Source organism: Eleutherodactylus coqui, chromosome 7 (genome assembly GCF_035609145.1).
Source record: "Eleutherodactylus coqui strain aEleCoq1 chromosome 7, aEleCoq1.hap1, whole genome shotgun sequence".
Taxonomy (NCBI): Eukaryota; Metazoa; Chordata; class Amphibia; order Anura; family Eleutherodactylidae; genus Eleutherodactylus; species Eleutherodactylus coqui.
The window spans coordinates 212702091-212721836 of NC_089843.1; the positions used below are offsets into that span (position 1 = coordinate 212702091).

At 43.9% G+C, this 19746-nt stretch overlaps 1 protein-coding gene across 3 annotated transcripts in view; it reads right to left on the minus strand.

Annotated features, from left to right (window-relative positions):
* The window catches only part of FRAS1 (Fraser extracellular matrix complex subunit 1), a 489520-nt gene that overhangs the window by 224033 nt on the left and 245741 nt on the right, over positions 1-19746 (minus strand). For all 3 annotated transcript variants that reach the window (XM_066574335.1, XM_066574336.1, XM_066574334.1), the window contains 3 exons: positions 13640-13787; positions 11149-11292; positions 10109-10243 (listed from right to left, as the gene is read on the minus strand). In XM_066574335.1, coding sequence (XP_066430432.1) covers positions 10109-10243; positions 11149-11292; positions 13640-13787 — 427 coding nt within the window. The remainder of the gene's footprint in view (positions 1-10108; positions 10244-11148; positions 11293-13639; positions 13788-19746) is intronic.

The window sequence follows — 19746 nt, forward strand, 5'->3', positions numbered from 1 at the left end:
CGAGCATCCACCCGCCCCAGTTTTTGGCTCCTCCCTGCTGTGACGTGCCTGTTTTGGCCCCTCCCTGCTGCGACACAGCACACGGCATTGGCAAATTTTTAAGCAGGCGAGAGAGGGTGAGAGGGAGAGTGAGAGAGAGAGTGAGAGAGAGTGAGAGAGAGAGTGAGAGAGAGAGTGAGAGAGAGAGAGAGAGAGAGTGAGAGAGAGAGTGAGAGAGTGAGAGAGAGAGTGAGAGAGAGAGAGTGAGAGAGAGAGAGTGAGTGAGAGTGAGTGAGTAAGAGAGAGAGTGAGTGAGAGAGAGAGAGAGTGAGAGAGAGAGAGAGTGAGAGTGAGAGGGTGAGAGAGAGAGAGTGAGGGGGTGAGAGAGAGAGAGTGAGAGGGTGAGAGAGAGAGAGTGAGAGGGTGAGAGAGAGAGAGAGAGAGTGAGAGAGAGTGAGAGAGAGTAAGAGAGAGTGAGAGAGAGAGAGAGAGAGTGAGAGAGTGAGAGAGTGAGAGAGAGAGAGTGAGAGAGAGTGAGAGAGAGAGAGTGAGAGAGAGAGAGTGAGAGAGAGAGAGTGAGAGAGAGAGAGTGAGAGAGAGAGAGTGAGAGAGAGAGAGACACCGACCAAGAAGAAAAAAAAAAAAGCTCAGGACCCGGCGTCCCACATACAAAAATGCTCGAGTCTCCCATTGTAGCCAATGGGGTTCGTTACTCGAGTAGAGCTCTTGAATTGTACGAAAAGCTCGACTCGAATAACGCGGACCCGAGCATTTGGCGGCTCGCTCATCTCTATACATAATATATATGGCAATGCTACCACTTCAAATGATGCAATTCTGATAATAAATGGGAAATAGATTTTTTTCACAAATGAGCCTAAACCTAAAAAAAAAGAAACAGTTTGTAACAATTTTTTTTTCTCTACTAAGAATATAAAATATTGTATTATTGCTAGATTTGTAACCAGTTCTTGCGTTCTACTTAGGTTAAGTTCACACTGGCATTACTCTTTTCCGTTGTTCGGCTTCATCCTTCAAGCTGAACAACAGAAAAAACAGAAGTGCTAGATTCGGCATGTGCTGGACCCAGACGACATTAAAGGGGTTGTCCCGCGAAACAAAGTGGGGGTATACACTTCTGTACGGCCATATTAATGCACTTTGTAATGTACATCGTGCATTAATTATGAGCCATACAGAAGTTATTCACTTACCTGTTCCGTTGCTAGCGTCCTCGTCTCCATGGTGCCGTCTAATTTCAGCGTCTAATCGCCCGATTAGACGCGCTTGCGCAGTCCGGTCTTCTCCCTTCTGAATGGGGCCGCTCGTGCCAGAGAGCGGCTCCTCGTAGCTCCGCCCCGTCACGTGTGCCGATTCCAGCCAATCAGGAGGCTGGAATCGGCAATGGACCGCACAGAAGCCCTGCGGTCCACCGAGGGTGAAGATCCCGGCGGCCATCTTCACCAGGTAAGTAAGAAGTCACCGGAGCGCGGGGATTCAGGTAAGCACTATCCGGTTTTCTTTTTTAACCCCTGCATCGGGTTTGTCTCGCGCCGAACGGGGGGGCTATTGAAAAAAAAAAACGCGTTTCGGCGCAGGACAACCCCTTTAAACGAACCGCAGTAACTACAATGAGGGTTCTTATGACTTCTGGTATGCAAACACAAAATAGCGCAGCATGCTCCATTGCTTCACCTAGGATCTCATGCCGGTTCGTCGCCAAAGGCTCTGAGCGAAGCCTCAGGTGCAGATGTGAACATAGCCGTCTCTCATTAGAAAAAGTCAGATATGAACACATACATACGAACACATCTCATCAGTTTATCCTTAGTTGACTTCACTTTTATATACAGGACAAGCACACTCTTGTCATGACCCTCATCAGTGAAGTCAGACAAGATGGCATGCTGATGCATTCATGTTTAAGGTGAATCTAAATGATCTGGATTTATGACATAATGGTGAATTCCTCTGGCAGAACATCCCCATAAATTCTTAAAAAGGGATTGTCTCACCAGGTGAATGACTATCCATGTAATACATGGGCAGCCTAAACCCACCAGGGAGCGAGAGTTACCACGTTAGCCAATCTCCACTGTCTCATACAGTGAGGCTCTGAGTGGGGGACGTCTCTTTATTAGGTTTGTAATCCTAAATAGAGAAAACCTCTTTAACTCTTTCCAATCCAATTTCTTTCCTGGTTTTCCTAGGGGGCTTACTCTTTTTCTGTCGTTATACAACGGCGCCATCTGCTGGCTAAAGCCAGTACTGCATGAGGTGACAGGTTGAATAGGCGTCAACAGCAGAGAGGCTGGCAATATACAGTAAGAGAACCCTGATGGACGTCTTCCAACATCGGAACTGTACAGCCTTAAATCATAATGTCTTCAGAGGTCAGACAGTGGAGTGGAAAGGGTTAAGTGTTACGAGGATATTCTTTCATATTAACCCCTTAACGACCGCCCATATGGCAGATAAGGAGCTTTATTCTGCAGCACTGTCAAAGATGGTCCTGCTTTAGAAGCCCGGTATGAGTCTCCCGTGAAAGGGGAAGCGGGTTCTCGGGCACTTGCTCTAATAGTGGGGACCCTATTTGAACCTTTAAATGTCACAATCAGTGCAAGCGCATCATGTAAAAGTCAGACAGGGAGGGAGGAGGGGCTCTCTCTGTCACCCAGCGGATCCCCGCGATCCTGATGGGTTACTATTAAAAAAAAATACTCATTTGAATATATTCACTGAGGGGGTCAGGAGTATTTTGACCTCACAGTTTCTTTTTTAGGAATTAATGCAATTTAAAGTAAAAAAAAAAAAAAAATCATATTTTTGCAAATATGTCATTTAAAAGACAGGATTTTTTTTCTGCAGTGCACATGAAAATGAGTATTTGCACCCCAAAATGGATACCCCTGTTTGTCCCATGTTCAGAAACATACCCGTTGCGGCCCTAATCTTGTATTTATATACCCAACGGGGCCCAAACCAAAAGGAGCAGCTGGTGGCTTTCAGAACAGGCATTTTGCTTGAAGGTGTTTTAGTCCCCATTGCCCACTTGTGGAGCCATTGAGCGGCCAAAACTATGAAGAACACCCACAAATGACCCCATTTTGAAAATTGGACCCTTTAACGAATTCATCCAGGGGTGTATGGAGTATTTTGACACCGCATTTTTTAAATAAATCTAAGCAAAGCAGAAGGAAAAAATGATTTTCATTTTTTGGCAATTCTGTCATCTTAAAAACATTTTTTTTAGTACAGCACACATACGAATGAAGACTATCACCCCAAAATTGATCCCCGTTTGTCCCGTGTTCAGAAACATACTGATTGTGCACTAATCTTCTGTAACAGTACCGACCCACAGAAAAAAACGTATTGTGTCATTTATGCTGCATGATTGATAGAGATGATCGAGTAGTGCCTTATTCGAGTACCTGCCCGCTCGTCTCTAAAGATTCGGCTGCCGGCACTGGAAACAGGTGAGTTGCGGCGGTAAGCGGTGGGGGGGGAGTGAAAGAGAGATCTCCCCTCCGTTCTTCCCCGCCCTCCCCGCCACTCCCCGCCCCCCGCTGGACCCGAATCTTTAGAGACGAGCAGGCAGGTACTTGCATAAGGCACTACTCGCTCGAGTAGTTTGCCTTATCGAGTATGCTCGCTCATCTCTAATGATTAGCGCTGTAAAAAACAAAACAAAAAAATCTATGGCAGAATTGATGCGTTTTCTCTCCCTGTTATCATAAAAAAAAAAATAATAAAAGTTTTACAATATAGTCTATGTACCCAAAAATGGCACCATCAAAAACTACAGTTCGCCACGCAAAAAACAATCCGCCAATAATCGTTGCGTCCTTAAGCCTAAAATAGGCCAAAAAAGGTCCTTAAGGGGTTAATGGGTTAAGTGCACATTCACACAGCAAATTTGTTGCAGTTATTCCTATAACAAATCTGCCATGTGTGAACATCCCCTGGTGATGTCCATACACTAAATTACATTATTATATGAGGCGAATGGAATAAGGACATTTCCCAGGTGATGAACTACTTTCCTATTTAGAGAATATAAATGAAAGTGAAGCATTTAGATGTGTAACACAATAGGTTATGTTTTGTTCCATCTCCTTCTGATATTCTACTCAGTGCTACACATACCTAGGATTACTTAAAGAACGTAAAAAACAAATCACGCTGCTTTGGGCCATTATTGATCCATCTGACGAGATGACTGCCAGCTTAGGACTGTAAAATGAAAGCTTTCGGTCTGGGCTTATGCCGTGCGATCCCTGACAATACTTAAGCCAAATGTCAGCTCTATTGACAATGACGTGCCGCACTTAGACATTCATGGCACTAGCCGGGATTTAGAAAGATTCAGATGCAATGAATATAAAGTCATGAAAATATGGCAGCGCTGTGCTTTACAAGGAAGTCGGAGCACTGCAAAATAAACAGCCCTGAGAAGCTGAGCTAGTGAAATGTAGCAGGACCCAGAGCGCCACTTGGCACAGAGGTGATAGAATTATCTGGGTTTGTACACAGGTCTGCAGGTGACACGCAGAGATCATGATGAATAAACAATGGCGCACAAAGACAAACTTAAAGGAGTTGTCTCGCGAAGGCAAGTGGGGTTATACACTTCTGTATGGCCATATTAATGCACTTTGTAATATACATCGTGCATTAAATATGAGCCATACAGAAGTTATACACTTACCTGCTCCGTTGCTGGCATCCCCGTCTCCATGGCTCCGTCTAATTTCGCTGGCTTCTTGCTTTTTTAGACGCGCTTGCGCTGTGCGGTCTTCTGCCTGGTGAATGGGGCCGCTCGTGCCAGAGAGCTGCTCACCGCGTCGTCATCGTAGCTCCGCCCCTTCACGGGTGCCGATTTCAGCCAATCAGGAGGCTGGAATCGGCAATGGAACGCAAGGAAGGAGAACAAAATCCACGGTGCACCATGGGAGAAGACCCGCAGTCCACCGTGGGAGAAGACCAGCGGCGCCATCTTTAAAAGAAGAATAGAAGAAGCTGCAGAATGCTGATGCAGGTAAGTACAATGTGCTTTTTAAAAACTAACCTATGCTTTCTTTTTAACAGGGCAGAATGTGGGGGTAAGTGAAAAAAATTTTTTTCCGCTTTCGCCGCGAGACAACCCCTTTAACTAAGTGCAGAACACAAGATGAGCAACTTTCACAGTTTCTTTAAAAAACTTACCATAGTGCGTGTGCATTTATGAAATCGGGGGTGAGTAAAGAAGAGTACAGGTACAAGTATGACCACATTAATACTTAGCCAGCAATGCTGAATATTTAGGAATAAAGAAAAATAGAGAGAAAATAAATTAAAAAAAAAAAAAAAATATATATATATATATATATATATATATATATATATATTTTTTTTTTTTTTTTTTCTCTCTTTTTCTTTATTCCTAAATAATCAGCATTGCTGGCTAAGTATTAATGTGGTCATACTAGTTGAGATATATATATATATAATAGCACTTAAAGCACACCAAGCGCTGCAGTACAGAATGCAATGAGGCACTATAGCCAGAGGTCTTTTTCTAAGGATTGTTGGAAATGAATTATGGGCACTGTGAAATGTGAAGCCTTCTCCACAAGCTCTATATTATGCAATCAGAGCAGCCAGGCTGAACTAAAGCAAATTGGATTTATTCCCATGAGAACCAATGAAGAAAATTTCCCAGAATCTTACTGGAACAAGAGAATTTGCCTACATAAACATGAACAGCCATAAAGTTTCAGTAGCCGAACTGGACAGCTGAAATGTCTTCGTAACAAGAAATGGTTATCGCGTTGCTAATATTAATAGTTATTAACCATACAAGCTGCACAGAGCGCACCGATCCCAACTGCTAAAACAATGAAAAGTCTACCAATTTCCCCCACCGTGTTCCATTACCCAGGTCTGCACCAAATTGGGATGAGAAGAGTAAACATGTCAGATGTGATAATGCCCGGTGGGGTCATTTCTACATGCCTCACTTTGGTTGCGGTTTTTGAGTCCATGGCATTTTTTGGCATATTACGGCTCTGGGTGTGCCTTTTTTCAGGCATTTTCGGTCCTTACAGGAAAAAATGTCTTAAAAAAGGCAAGCATAAATAAAAAATATCAACAAAACAATGAAAATTCCTGATATTTCTTTTTCACAAGCCATAGAAAAATGCCCCCAAAAACAATGTACGAAGGAGCGCTGGAATCATGTATTTGCTGGCGGTGTTTTGAGTTCAAGTCAAACCGAAACCAAAAAGAAAAAGATATAAAGACCGATCCTTGTAATCACTTATGTTTGGCTCCAAAAAACTATCACAAAAACTGATTGCAGCTATAGGCCTCCTGCCCACGGGCGTAGCGATATCCCGCGGCAGATCTCCGCCAGGGAAGCCGCCACCGGGCAGCAGGGGAGAGCCGTCAGGTCTCCGCGCTGAGCCTATCAGACAGACAGGCTCACTGCGGAGAATCGCGGGAAATTTAAATCCCGCGAGCGGAGAATCGCTACGATTCTCCGCTTGTGGACAGCGGGGCCACGCTTCCCATAGTGGTCTATGGAAAGCGGTCACTGCGTTTCCCATTGTCAGATTCTCGCCGCAGGAAACGCAGGGAAAAAAATTTAAAAATCGCTCGTGGATGGGAGGCCTTAAAGGGGTTGTCTCGCGGCAGCAAGTTGGGGTATACACTTCTGTATGGCCATATTAATGCACTTTGTAATATACATCGTGCATTAATTATGAGCCATACAGAAGTTATTCACTTACCTGCTCCGTTGCTGGCGTCCCCGTCTCCATGGTGCCGTCTAATTTCAGCGTCTAATCTCCCGATTAGACGCGCTTGCGCAGAAGGGTCTTCTCCCTTCTCTTGGGTCTCGCCACGAGCGGCGTTCTGGCTCAGCCCCCTTCTACGCGTCATCGCGTAGCTCCGCCCTATCACGTGTGCCGATTCCAGCCAATCAGGAGGCTGGAATCGGCAATGGCCCGCACAGAGCCCACAGTGCACCATGGGAGAAGACCCGCGGTGCATCGTGGGTGAAGATCCCGGCGGCCATCTTGGTAAGGTAAGTAAGAAGTCGCCGCAGAGCGGGGATTCGGGTAAGTACTAAACTTTTTTTTTGTTTTTTTAACCCATCCCTTGTGTTTGTCTCGCGCCAAACGGGGGGCCTATTGAAAAAAAAAAAAAAAGTCGTTTCGGCGCGGGACAACCCCTTTAAGTGGATCCAGACGGAAGAAGAACAAGTCCTTCCTCCTTTATATTTCCAATTCCTCCTAAATCCACTGCTTGCTTTGACTAGAAAGAAAAAAAAACTCCATGAAAGGTTTTTCTAGAAAAATATTCTGCATGTGCAAATATCCTGCAAGAAGAGCCGCCGCCTCACCTGACGTGAGCTGTAGTCAATACTTCTATTCCAGAGGAATGAAGAAAGTTAGAACATCTAGTTTCATTTCTCTAAGGCGGGTTTCACATGACCGCTAATCTCGCCTGAGTTTAGTCCGTTGCGAGACCCCAAAAAACTGCACAAACATGAACCCCATTCTTTTGAATTGAGTCATACACATGAGCGATGTTGACCTTCACAGCGGTGCTGCGAGGAAGAAAAATTGCGCCATGCTTTTTTTTTGTCTTGCGCTATGATTCTCCGCTCGTGGACAGAGGGGCTGCACTCTCCATAGCAATGCTATGAAAAGCGTGCACTGCGTTCACCGCGGCCGGATTATCGCCGCCGGGAACGCAATGCAAAAACACCCGTGGACAGGCAGCCTAAATGGGCACACGTACCAAATGGTAACACCCAGTCCTCAATTTATTCATAAACTTCAAGGAGAAACAACAAGGAAGCAGCGCAGCGTAGATCTGTATAAACACGGCTCCAGAATGACTATTTCACGAAGAGCATACATATTTACTAAACTAGCCATGCCAGGAGACACGACCGCTCTTTCTGGCTGAATTTAACAAATACAGTATTTTGTCTCGTTCTCTGTGGCATTTTTTAATGTAGTTTTTTTTTTTTTTTTTTGATGTTCAAAAACATTGCAGCCCCCACACTTTCTTTATAGGTATAGAGTTATCCTGGTATTTACTCTATAGGCTTCTATATCGGACTTGGAAAACACAAACAAGCCTGTATAGAAGGTTACAAAGTAAAAATATCACCAAAAACACTTGTAAAAAAAATGCTAGTAAACAATTTGCATACAAAAAGTGTGTGGAGACACCTAGGGGGTGAATGGGTCAGGAGATGGTATAGTCTCTCCCCTGGGGTGAGTATTCGGAAGGAGTGTGGGGACACCTAAAAGATGAGTAAGGAGACTTATAAGTAAAGAGACTTATGCTCTTCTGGGAAATCTATGGAAATAAGAAAGATGGAAAAATACCTCTACAGCGCCACCTATTGGATGGCAGAATTCCTTCAAATCAAAGTGATTTATAACAAGCCCTAACTATGATTGGGAATATTGAACCAAGCCACCAAAAATGGACACCAAGGAGTGGTTTAATATTCCCAATCATTGTTAAGGCTTGATATAAGTCACTTGGATTTGAAGGAATGCTGCCATCCAATAGGTGGCGCTGTAGAGGTATTTTTCCATCTCTCTTATCTGCATAGATTTCCCAGCGGAGCTTGCATCGCCTTATAAGTTTCCGTACTCATTTTTAGGTGTCCCCACACCCCTTCCGAGTGCTCTCCTTGGGGAGAGACTATACCATTCCCTGAACCACTCACCCCCTTATGGGTGCTCTCTTTAAGGCAACACGACACCCCCTCCTGACCCACATCACAGGCCCCTCACAGACTAAGCCAGAAGCCTGCTGCACACTGCGGAGGGGCAATCACCCCGAAACAGTCTGTCTGTGCATGGCTTTCTGGCTTGGTTTAATATTCCCAATCATTGTTAAGGCTTGTTGTAAGTCACTTTGATTTGAAGGAATTCTGCCATCCAATAGATGGCGCTGTAGAGGTATTTTTCCATCTTTTTTATTTGCATACAATTTGCATAATGTTTGAAATGCTCTTTTTTTAAATAAATGTTTGAACTCACTGAAAAGGGTCCGTGTGAAGGAGGCCTAAATGGTTTTTCGTTTCTAGGTGAATAAACCTTGTGTTGGCTACATTCACACAAACGTCTTTTTTTTCCGAATGATCTAGTTTTATTACAAATGAAAATCAGAAAACGCAGGTGAAAAGGAAAGGATCCATCTGTATTCAGTTTCCAAAACATGCAGCAGTCTGTGCTTCTGATCCAGTGTGAAAAACTAAACTGAGATGGTAAAAATACAGAAACTGAAGCCCCTCTACTTCAATACATTCCTAGGAGTTTGAAAACGAAAAAACTAGTGAGAGGTCCTTACTTGTAAACTTTAAACACCAAGGCCTCCCTCACACAGGCGCTTACTGCGATTTAAGCACAGCTGATAACGCAGCCAAGGAAGCTGAAACCCCCCCCCCCAAAAAAAAAACCAAATACTCACCTAGTAGGCACCGTCTGCCGTCTTCCAGACACTTGTTGGTGTCTGCAGAGCATCAATTGCTGGTAACGGGGTTTCAAGACTATGCCTCCGGCAAGAGATTACTCTGGCTGAGTCGTGAGCCATTCATTCATTGAATGGCTGTGATTGGTGCATCCAGCGCTGGTTGTGATTGGCACTGCATTAGCCAATCAGAGCAATCTCTTGCTGGAGGCGGGGTCTTCAAACCTGGTCACTAGCAAAAAATCCTCTGACAAGTGCCCAGAGCCCTGGAAAGCAGCGCCATGGACACGGACAGCGCCAGCATTGTGCCGCATTTTCAGTAGCGCTGCTAACGCTGCCCATTCATTTCAATGGGCGACGCAAGGCTGGAAATGGGCAAAGATAGAACATGCAACGCTGTTGAAGACGCTGCATTTTGATGCTTGTGTGAACGGCCCCACTGCAATGAATGGGAGCGTTGTACAGCGTTTAGCGCTAGGCTGAAAAGGCAGGAGCTAAACGCTGTTAAAACCTGTCTGTGTGGGGAGGCCTAGCATTGTTGTGGGATTATTGGAGTACTTCATTAATTATACAGGCAGAAGGATATTTTTTAAACACAAAACAATTAACAAATGTAGACTAATTGGAGAATATATAGCATATATACCTGAGCAGTCTAGGTGGCTCTGGAAGAATCCTGGTCCGCAAGATTCCACACACTGCCCTTCTTTCAGCAGCAGAGATCCAACACAGGTTGTACACTCAAACCCATTGTTACAGGTCACACAGGTCTCTTTACAAGCTGTTCAATAATAAACACAAATGCAGAGAAAATAATAATGCAAATAATACTAAACTCCAAATGATAAACTTTGAGCCCTTATTGCAAGTTCGTGCTCGTTCACATCGGCGCTAGGGATTTCTGCTTTCTTGATCCGCTCATGGAGCAGAAAAGCGGCAACCCCTGACCAAAAGGGCCCCACTGACTATAATGGCATAATGATAATCGTTGTGCGCAAACGCTGCCATTGTTCACTCTTCGCTGAACGATGATTTTAAGGTGAGTTTAAAATTCATCATTCAGCCGGAGAGAGATAACACAGACCACACGCTGTGTTCTGCACGGGAGACGGAGATTACACTGTATTCTGCCAACAGCCAGTACGAGAACAATGGACTGTGTGCAAGGCTCAGACCACATGCCGTGCTGTGCAAACAGCTCTCAGAGGCCCTTTTACATGCAAATGAAGCTGATAAAGTGTTAATAGACATTAGTGTCCATTAACACTTTATACAAAACGATCGCTAAAACTGTTAATCTTTCAATCATTTGAAAGATTCTCTTTGTGTGTAAGTGGGCCTTTAGATATGGGACTCCTGACCAGGATCTCACCCTACAAACAAGGTGCAGCTGACTACTATGGGTGTGTCTGCTGACTGATTCCAATAGCAACCAGGAAAAATCAGAACATATTTAGCGACAAAATATTATGGGTTTCTACAAAGTTAAAAAAAACTTAGTAAAGGAAATAATATCTATACGAAAACTGCACCATAAACTCAAAGGGGAACTTTTGTGTTAAAGTACTGAAGCATTTAGACAACATACAGTACAACGTGCAACACAGAGCTCGGCCCCATGCAGCTTCTGTGATAGGAAACACAAAAAAAGATGAAGTTCTTTTCAGCCGTCACAACATGAATTACCTAAACATGTTCTGCCATCCAGATAGAATCCAGGGTCGCAGCTGTACACACAGCGTCCCATCTGCAACAAGCGAGCTTCATCGCGGCAGATGTCACAGTGGTCAATAGACTGAGAGCAGGTTAAGCAGTCCGGGTTACACTGCTCTGCAATGGCAATAAAGCAGAAAGCACAGAGAAAATGGTTCAGCTTCTCGATTTTGAAAAACAACACACTGGCGTCACGTCAGATTATCTTTACTGCTTATTGATTTCAATGTGTTTTTTCCTGTTATCACCGCTCCAAGTGATCTACATTTTAGATGTAGGGCCAATCCAGGTAATAAGTAAAGATGGTCTCTAGTCAAATCTGTTCATCAAATAGCAAATCTGTTCATATAGTAATACATGCTGTCCGTGCCTACTGTGTAACGAACCAGATCCAGAGGCGTAACTATTCGGACCCCTCACACAGGCGTTTGCAGAAACGCAGATTCCGCCCCGTTTCAGCAGCGCTGGCATACGTTATGCCAACATTTTGACTGCTTTTTCAGCACCGCTGAAAACGCAGCCAAGGCTGCTGATAAAAGAAAAAATTCAATACTCATAGCTGGTGAAGTCGCTGTCCCCGCGCTGCTGTCGGGACCTTGTGAAGCCGGCCGATTGCTCTCATTGGCTAAGCGCTGCTGAGTTACAGATGGCTGAGCCAATCAGAGGCAGCAATGGATGCGTCCAATCACAGCCATCCAATTAATGAATGGCTGTGATTAGACGCATCCAGCGTTGGCCGTGATTGGCTGAGTGGGCTGTCACTCAGTCAATCAGCGCAATCTCTCATTGGAGGCGGGGATTCCGAATTCCCGTCACCAGAGAAAAAGTTCCCCTGCTGACTGACAAATTCCAAGAGCGCCGACGGGGACAGCGACATCATCTGCAAGGTGAGTATTGATTTTTTTTTCTTACTTAGGCAGTGTAGCTAGGGTGTTTAGTGCTGCCAAAAGCGCGGTACCAAGCTGTACTACGTTTTTGGCTTCACTGAAACCGCTGTCCATTCATTTCAATGGGCGACGCAGGGCTGAAAACGGCCAAAAATAGAACATGCAACGCTGTCAAAGCGCAGCGTAGAAGACGTTGGGTTTTCAGCCCTGTGTGAGCAGCCCCATTGAAATGAATGGAAGCATTGTACAGCGTTTAGCGCTGTGCTGAAAAAACAGCGCTAAACGTGGTAAAAAATGCCTTTGTGAGGGAGGCCTAACAAGTGCAGAAAACGTGGTTGCCGCATTAAAGCCTTCGAGCCCTAGGGAGGCCATAAGGCCTTTCTTCTCTATATAAGAGTACTATCTATCTATCTATCTATCTCATATCTATCTATCTCATATCTATCTATCTCATATCTATCTATCTCATATCTATCTATCTCATATCTATCTATCTCATACCTATCTATCTATCTATCTATCTATCTATCTATCTATCTATCTATCTATCTATCTATCTATCTATCTATCTATCTATATATATATATATATATATATATATATATATATATATATATATATAGACCAAAGCCCTCACTGACTGACTCGCCACTAATTCTCCAACTTCCAGATGTCGTAGAAACTTGAAATTTGGCACAAGCATAGATTATCTCCAAAATAGGAAAAGATTTATGATTATGTCATAAATAGGAAAAGTCAATAGGTCCCACCTTGATTATTCAATTCTAGCGCAAAAAAATTAGTGTCCAAATTGTACATACGGATCTAATTCTCTCACATCCCGATGTCATAGAAACTTGAAATTTGGCACGAGCATTGATTATGTCATAAATAGGAAAAGTTAATGGGTCCCAACTCGATTATTCATTTCTAAGTGCAAAAGAATTACCGTCCAAATTTTACGTATGTAATCTAATTCTCTCACTTCCCGATGTCATAGAAACTTGAAATTTGGCACGGGCAATGATTAAGCGTCCGAATTTAATGTACGTAATCTAATTCTGTCACTTCCTGATGTCATTTTATATAAATGAAACGTTGCATGGTTACCTCCCCGTGGTGTTTCCTGGGTAACGCAAAGAACCATGCAAAATGGTGAACATATTTTTTTCCCCGGTATCTCTAAAGTAACCACGACTTCATAAGATTTTCCGTGTGAACACCAGATAAACATCAGTACCAAATTAATTCGGGCGAAGCCGGGTATATCAGCTAGTCTAATATAATAGTTGGGGATTTTGCATTGAGGCTCAGCAGCTTTAAGTTACGCCTCTGAGCAGAGCCCTATCCGCCCGAACACCAGTAGTCCAACATGTGAAGAGGAATTGGAATACAATAGGTAATTTATTTGTACTCGGAGGACACCATATCCACACTTGATGTGCCACCGAATAAAAGCGATGTGCTCATCCATTACAAGCCGAGTAGAAACTGTAGAACCACTGAATGAAAATCCAGCAGACGACCCCCGTTATAATAATTGTGCGTACTTTCTCAAAAGCGTGCATGAACAATACCTTGTTTGCATTGCGGACAGCACTCTCCACTTTCTCCTACTGCCAGAGTTCCCACTGGACACGGCGGACAAGACGGCGAGAAGCAGGTGACCTGACCATTCTGACACTCGCACTCCGTGCATTCATCTTCTCTCCATTTCTCTCCATTCTTCAACGATTAGATCGATGTGGATAGAGAAAAGCATTCTATAAGTTCTGATATTAGGCTAATGTCCATATTTCAGAAGAACCATTATTGTACCACAATAGATACAACAGAGTTTTACAACAGGTGGATTACTTGAGACAATGAAGAAAAAAATGATACAATTCTCATGCGGGAAGATAGACAATGTTGCCAAGCAAAACAGTAATAGAGCAACACGGCCATGTATCATGACACCTCCCATCAGTGCAACATTCTACAGCATCTTCCAGGAAGAATGGGTTATTGTTACTTCCTTAAAGGGGTTGTCCCGCGAAAGCAAGTGGGTCTATACACTTCTGTATGGCCATATTAATGCACTTTGTAATGTACATCGTACATTAATTATGAGCCATACAGAAGTTATTCACTTACCTGCTCCGTTGCTGGCGTCCTCGTTTCCATAGAGCCGTCTAATTCTCAGCGTCTAATCGGCAGATTAGACGCGCTTGCGCAGTCCGGTCTTCTTGTTTTCTGAATGGGGCCGCTCGTGCCGGAGACCGGCTCCTGGTAGCTCCGCCCCATCACGTGCCGATTCCAGCCAATCAGGAGGCTGGAATCGGCAATGGACTGCACAGAAGCCCTGCGGTCCACCGAGGGAGAAGATCCCGGCGGCCATCTTCAGCAGGTAAGTAAGAAGTCACCGGAGCGCGGGGATTTAGGTAAGCGCTGTGCGGTGTTCTTTTTTAACCCCTGCATCGGGGTTGTCTCGCGTCGAACGGGGGGGGGGGGGGGGGGGGGGCTGTTGAAAAAAAAAACAAAAACGTTTCGGCGCGAGACAACCCCTTTAATCACATTGTATTGAGTCTGCTAGGTCGGAACTCCTGCAGTCCTCTATACTCATAACTCAGTTAATGATGTTCCACCAGTACTCAGCCTCCAAATATATACGGAGCATCACTCAGGATTCACATAGGGTTTCTTTCACTAACACAACGTAAATTCACATATTATTCAACATTTCTATATTGTTACATATTCCCATAGAAAATAATAATTAGTATTATACCTACAGATGATGTTCAGTTTATTATATTGTGATTAGAGATGAGCGAGCGTACTCGGATAAGCACTACTCGCTCGAGTAATTTGCTTTATCCGAGTATCGCTGTGCTCGTCCCTGAAGATTCGGGTGCCGGCACGGAACGGGGAGCTGCAGGGGAGAGCGGGGAGGAACGGAGGGGAGATCTTTCTCTCCCTCTCTCCCGCCCGCTCTCCCCTGCTCCCCGCTGCGACTCACCTGTCAGCCGCAGCGGCACCCGAATCTTCAGACCCGAGCACAGCGATACTCGGATAAAGCAAATTACTCGAGCGAGTAGTGCTTTTCCGAGTACGCTTGCTCATCTCTAATTGTGATTCATGTGTGTAGTTTTTAGATGGGGATTACCAGCATGCTTCAATTTAGGAGATATCAACTGTAGGGTAATGCTGAAGTCAGTGCCGAAAGCTTGAAGTTGGTATAATATAAAGACAGCCATTACCCATCACATATAGAGTGGGCGCAGCTCCTCAGCCTGCTCTATACAATGGCACTAAGCCGTACATGTGCATTGTTAAAGGGTTAATAGTCACACCACAACAGGTAGAAAATATAAGTGATGTGGCAAACATGTGCTACAATTTTTCCTAATCCCTTAAAGTGGTTCTCCCAGGGAGAATACCATTGATGACTTATCCTCAGGATCGGTTATCAATAGTTGCCGGCGATTATAATTGCAGGAATGGCTCGCGTTGATTTCAATGAAAGCCTCACTTGCAGTTACAAGCGCCGGCCACTACACAGAGGTCGGAGCAGAGACTCCCGCTGCTTCCACTGCGTAATTGCAGCGCTGTCAGCAGGCACACAATTAGCTGATCAGTCAGGGTCCTGAGCGACGGACGCCAGCACAACAACTATCAATTGTGTTCTCTCTGGAAAACCCCTTCAGTTTAAATCTCTCTATTCTCAAAGCTCAGTGACAAAACAATATGTGAACCTACGAGGGCCCCCAAACGGAACAGGAATCCATCTATTAAAAATAATCTATTTCCATATTTTGAAACTTCAGTCTCCTTCAAAGTTTCATCCATTAGAAGTAACACATTTGTCCTAATATTTTTACCATTGCTCAATGCATTTTTCAAACTTCTCCTTATTTGAGGTCTTTTAGTACTTGTGTCACTTTTTGGTTCACCTCATCAACATCAGCAAAACTTTTTCCTTTGAGGTGTCTTTTAACCCAAGGAAATAAAAAAATAAGTCACAAGGAATTCGATCGGGAGGCGCTCTGTGAGCAGATGCATTGTCAGGGCTCAGTCACACGGGCGCATCGGCGCCGCTGTACGGGTGCCGATGCGCCCGTGAGACTGAGCCCTCATGATGGAAGAAACAGTCACCTGTTTGCCACGGGATGTCCGGAACGAGGTTGATCATTAATTGACCTTTTACCTTGTTTGCAATGTTCGTAGACTTGTGTTTTATTCATGGCAGCTTCCTTATAGGCTCTTTGCAGCATAGCAAATATATGTGTTGGATGTTTTCCCCAAAATTTCCCAGCTGCCCGTTGTTCGTATGAATCAGTCATCACAAAATAGGCAACAAAATTAAAAACTTAACAAAAATCACCGAAGACGAATGCAAAATTCACAAAAAAAAGGTCTTCCAGCACGCCGCCTCAGAAGGGTTTATGTAGACATTCACCTATCTACAGAAGCTTAATAGTCACCGGGGCAGTAATTCTTCAAATATTTTTAGAAGACAGTCACCGACGAAGAATCCGTTAAAATTTACTAACTTTATTAATTACATTTAAAATCTGGACAGAACAAAACATAGTGGCCCGTCAGAACCAAAGAGCACAGTTTTCAGAGTGTCTAGTGCCCCGAACCTTAGAGGGTATCTTGGAAGAGGTTACAGAGAAATGTATATCCCTATAGGGTGATGTGGAAAAGGGGACATCAACTTATGTATCAGACCCTTTATAATACTCAGTGTACAAAGGGTTAAACAGTCCCTTATAAAGTTCAGACACACATGGAAAGCAGCAATATTGATAAAAAGAGCTGGTTTCCAAAGTCTGAAATTTAATTTGAACTTATTCTGGCTCAGATGTTAATATTGTCCCTGGAGGGAGAGGAAAGGGTTAATTTTAAATAGATGGGCTCCTAGATGGAATATATCCCTGGCCCAATCACATATCCATGGCAGAAAAACTGATAGGCATTGAAAATTTTGCCTTTTTCAGTTTTATGCAAACCAGCGCATTAGGAGTTAAAGGGGTTGTCTCGCGGCAGCAAGTGGGGTTCTACACTTCTGTATGGCCATATTAATGCACTTTGTAATATACATCGTGCATTAAATATGAGCCATACAGAAGTTATTCACTTACCTGCTCCGTTGCTGGCGTCCCCGTCTCCATGGATCCGTCTAATTCTGATGTCTTCTTGCTTTTTTAGACGCACTTGCGCTGTGCGGTCTTCTTCCTGGTGAATGGGGCCGATCGTGCCGGAGAGCTGGTCCTCGTAGCTCCGCCCCGTCACGTGTGCCAATTCCAGCCAATCAAGAGGCTGGAATCGGCAATGGACCGCACAGAGCCCACGGTGCACCATGGGAGAAGACCCGCGGTGCATTGTGGGTGAAGATCCCGGCGGCCATCTTGGTGAAGAAAGAAGAAGGAAGACGTCGCAGAGCGGGGATTCGGGTAAGTAATAAATTTTTTTTTTTTTTTTTAACACATCCTTTGGGGTTGTCCTGCGCTGAACGGGGGGCCTATGGAAAAAAAAACAAAAACGTTTCAGCGCGAGACAACCCCTTTAACTCCCGTTAAATTGAAAGTTTTCTGTGCGCCGGTGATACACTTTGGTATCTCCTCCAGTTTAAAAAGAAAGTGCCTCAGTCTTGCATACAAGTCCCTGTTCCCTCTCACAGCAGCAGTCACTGTGATATACCGTAAATGTGACTATATCGCCATCGATGTAGCCGCCCGACAGATGGTATCGGGCAGCCGATAGATACTACACTGCGCTGACTATCTATAAAAAAGGACTAACTCACTACTCTGCGTCATCATCATAGGCAGATTTTACATTTAATTAACAAAGTTAGTAAATTTTAACGGATTCTTCGTCGGTGACTGTTAGCTACAGAAGCTTGTACAAGTAACACCCTGCCCACCAGAAGATGATTCCGGTTTCTTGTGGGTACCCCTCATGTGTAACAGATACAACATGCCATCCAATATAATCCAAATGAAGTCTTCCCGTCTTTTTTGTCAATCAAATACTATCACTTCCTGTCTCAGTGGCCAGAGAGTCCAGTAAATCAAATCGGGACCTGGAAGGGAACAGGGCAGGGGGGGTCCTCAAACCCAGAAGTAGTAATAGAGGATTGTCAAAGCAATCAAGGTCCTTTTACATGAGACAAATTCTTGGCCCAATCTAACTAGCACCAATCGGCACCAATGATCATTTCATTTAATTTGCCAACATAAGATGAAAATGGGCTTATGGGGATGAACGATCACCAGTACAACTGTTGGTCCCCATAGGCCGTCTATACATCTGTCTGTTCACATGGGGAAATATAGCACTGATCAGCAGATGAATGAGCATACGCTCGCTCCTTGGCTGATTGTTGGTCCCTTTACACATCCTGATTGTTTGCCGAAGAGGAATGTCTGGGCCCATTAACTGGCCCATGTAAAAGGACCTCGAGTTGGAAGGTCTTGGGATTGAACGAAGAATGCTGAGAAGTAGAAAAAAAGATAATAAAGTGCATCAAGCAGGGGGAGTTGTTAGACTGGCAAATGGGGAGTTTTTGTGGTGGAATTAAACTTTTAATTAAGGTTGGCTTCAGGCTCTAGTGACAATCTGGCTGCCAACACTGCATAATGGGAATGTGCTGCGCCTGCCAAGAAAATGGCAAAGCCTCAGATTTCATATCTAAGTTTGTTCACTAGCATGGGTATTATTCAGACCCTCCGTTCTACATTGGGCCATGAGACCTTAGACTATAGTATATACATACAATTGTGTGTGAGTGTGTGTAAAAAGACATATATATTATATATACACATACATATATATATATATTTGCAAGTCACTAACTAGCTTTCCTTCTAATCCTCACTAAGTCTCCTTGATAAACAGAAGAAATACTGTCTTCTCTGTTCCATAGCCTTTCCCTCATGTGCATACATAAAAAAGTGATATGTAACCAGCATTAAAATAACACCTCTATTACAGCGCTAATGGCTGTCTGTACTTTGGTGTTTCTAATAGTCCCATTTGCTCTATGCTATTTAACTAAATGTTAATTAACTCTCCTTCCCTGACTGCCCAAAACACTTTGTGACTGTCAAGAGGCGAGCAAAAAAAAGTCTGCTAAATAAAGGAGAAAATCCCTATAAACATAATTATTTCATAAAGTATAAGAGCATAATAGAATTAACCTCTCTAAACAGAAATCGTTTTCCATCACTTATAGGGTTAAAAGCTGCGTGACATTACGTGGTTTCTGTTGACCAGATCATTGTATATAGAGGTCTATATGGTTCACTTAGGGAGGCTTCACCCGAGACAAATATTGTCTGAACAGTCGCTTGACATAGTTGTCTGTTGCTCAATGTTGTAGTTGCTGAAGCGCACGCCTCCCTGCAAAGTAATTGGGTGGTTGCTGAAGGACAAACCATTGCCTGTTGACACCAGACAATAATTACTCAATCAGCGACTATTTTTAGGTGAGCTGAAATGAAAGGACTAGTAAATGAAATCTGTTTTGTCACTCGGTTGCTGTGATAACACGGAACAACTGTCGCTTACATTTGCTCTATCCAGTGACCATTTGGGTGACGGTTGTCCCATCTAAAGCCACCCTTACATTCGTCATGTTATTTGCATTAAACATGGCTTTCAGAGGAGAATAATTTTTAATACTTTTGATTCT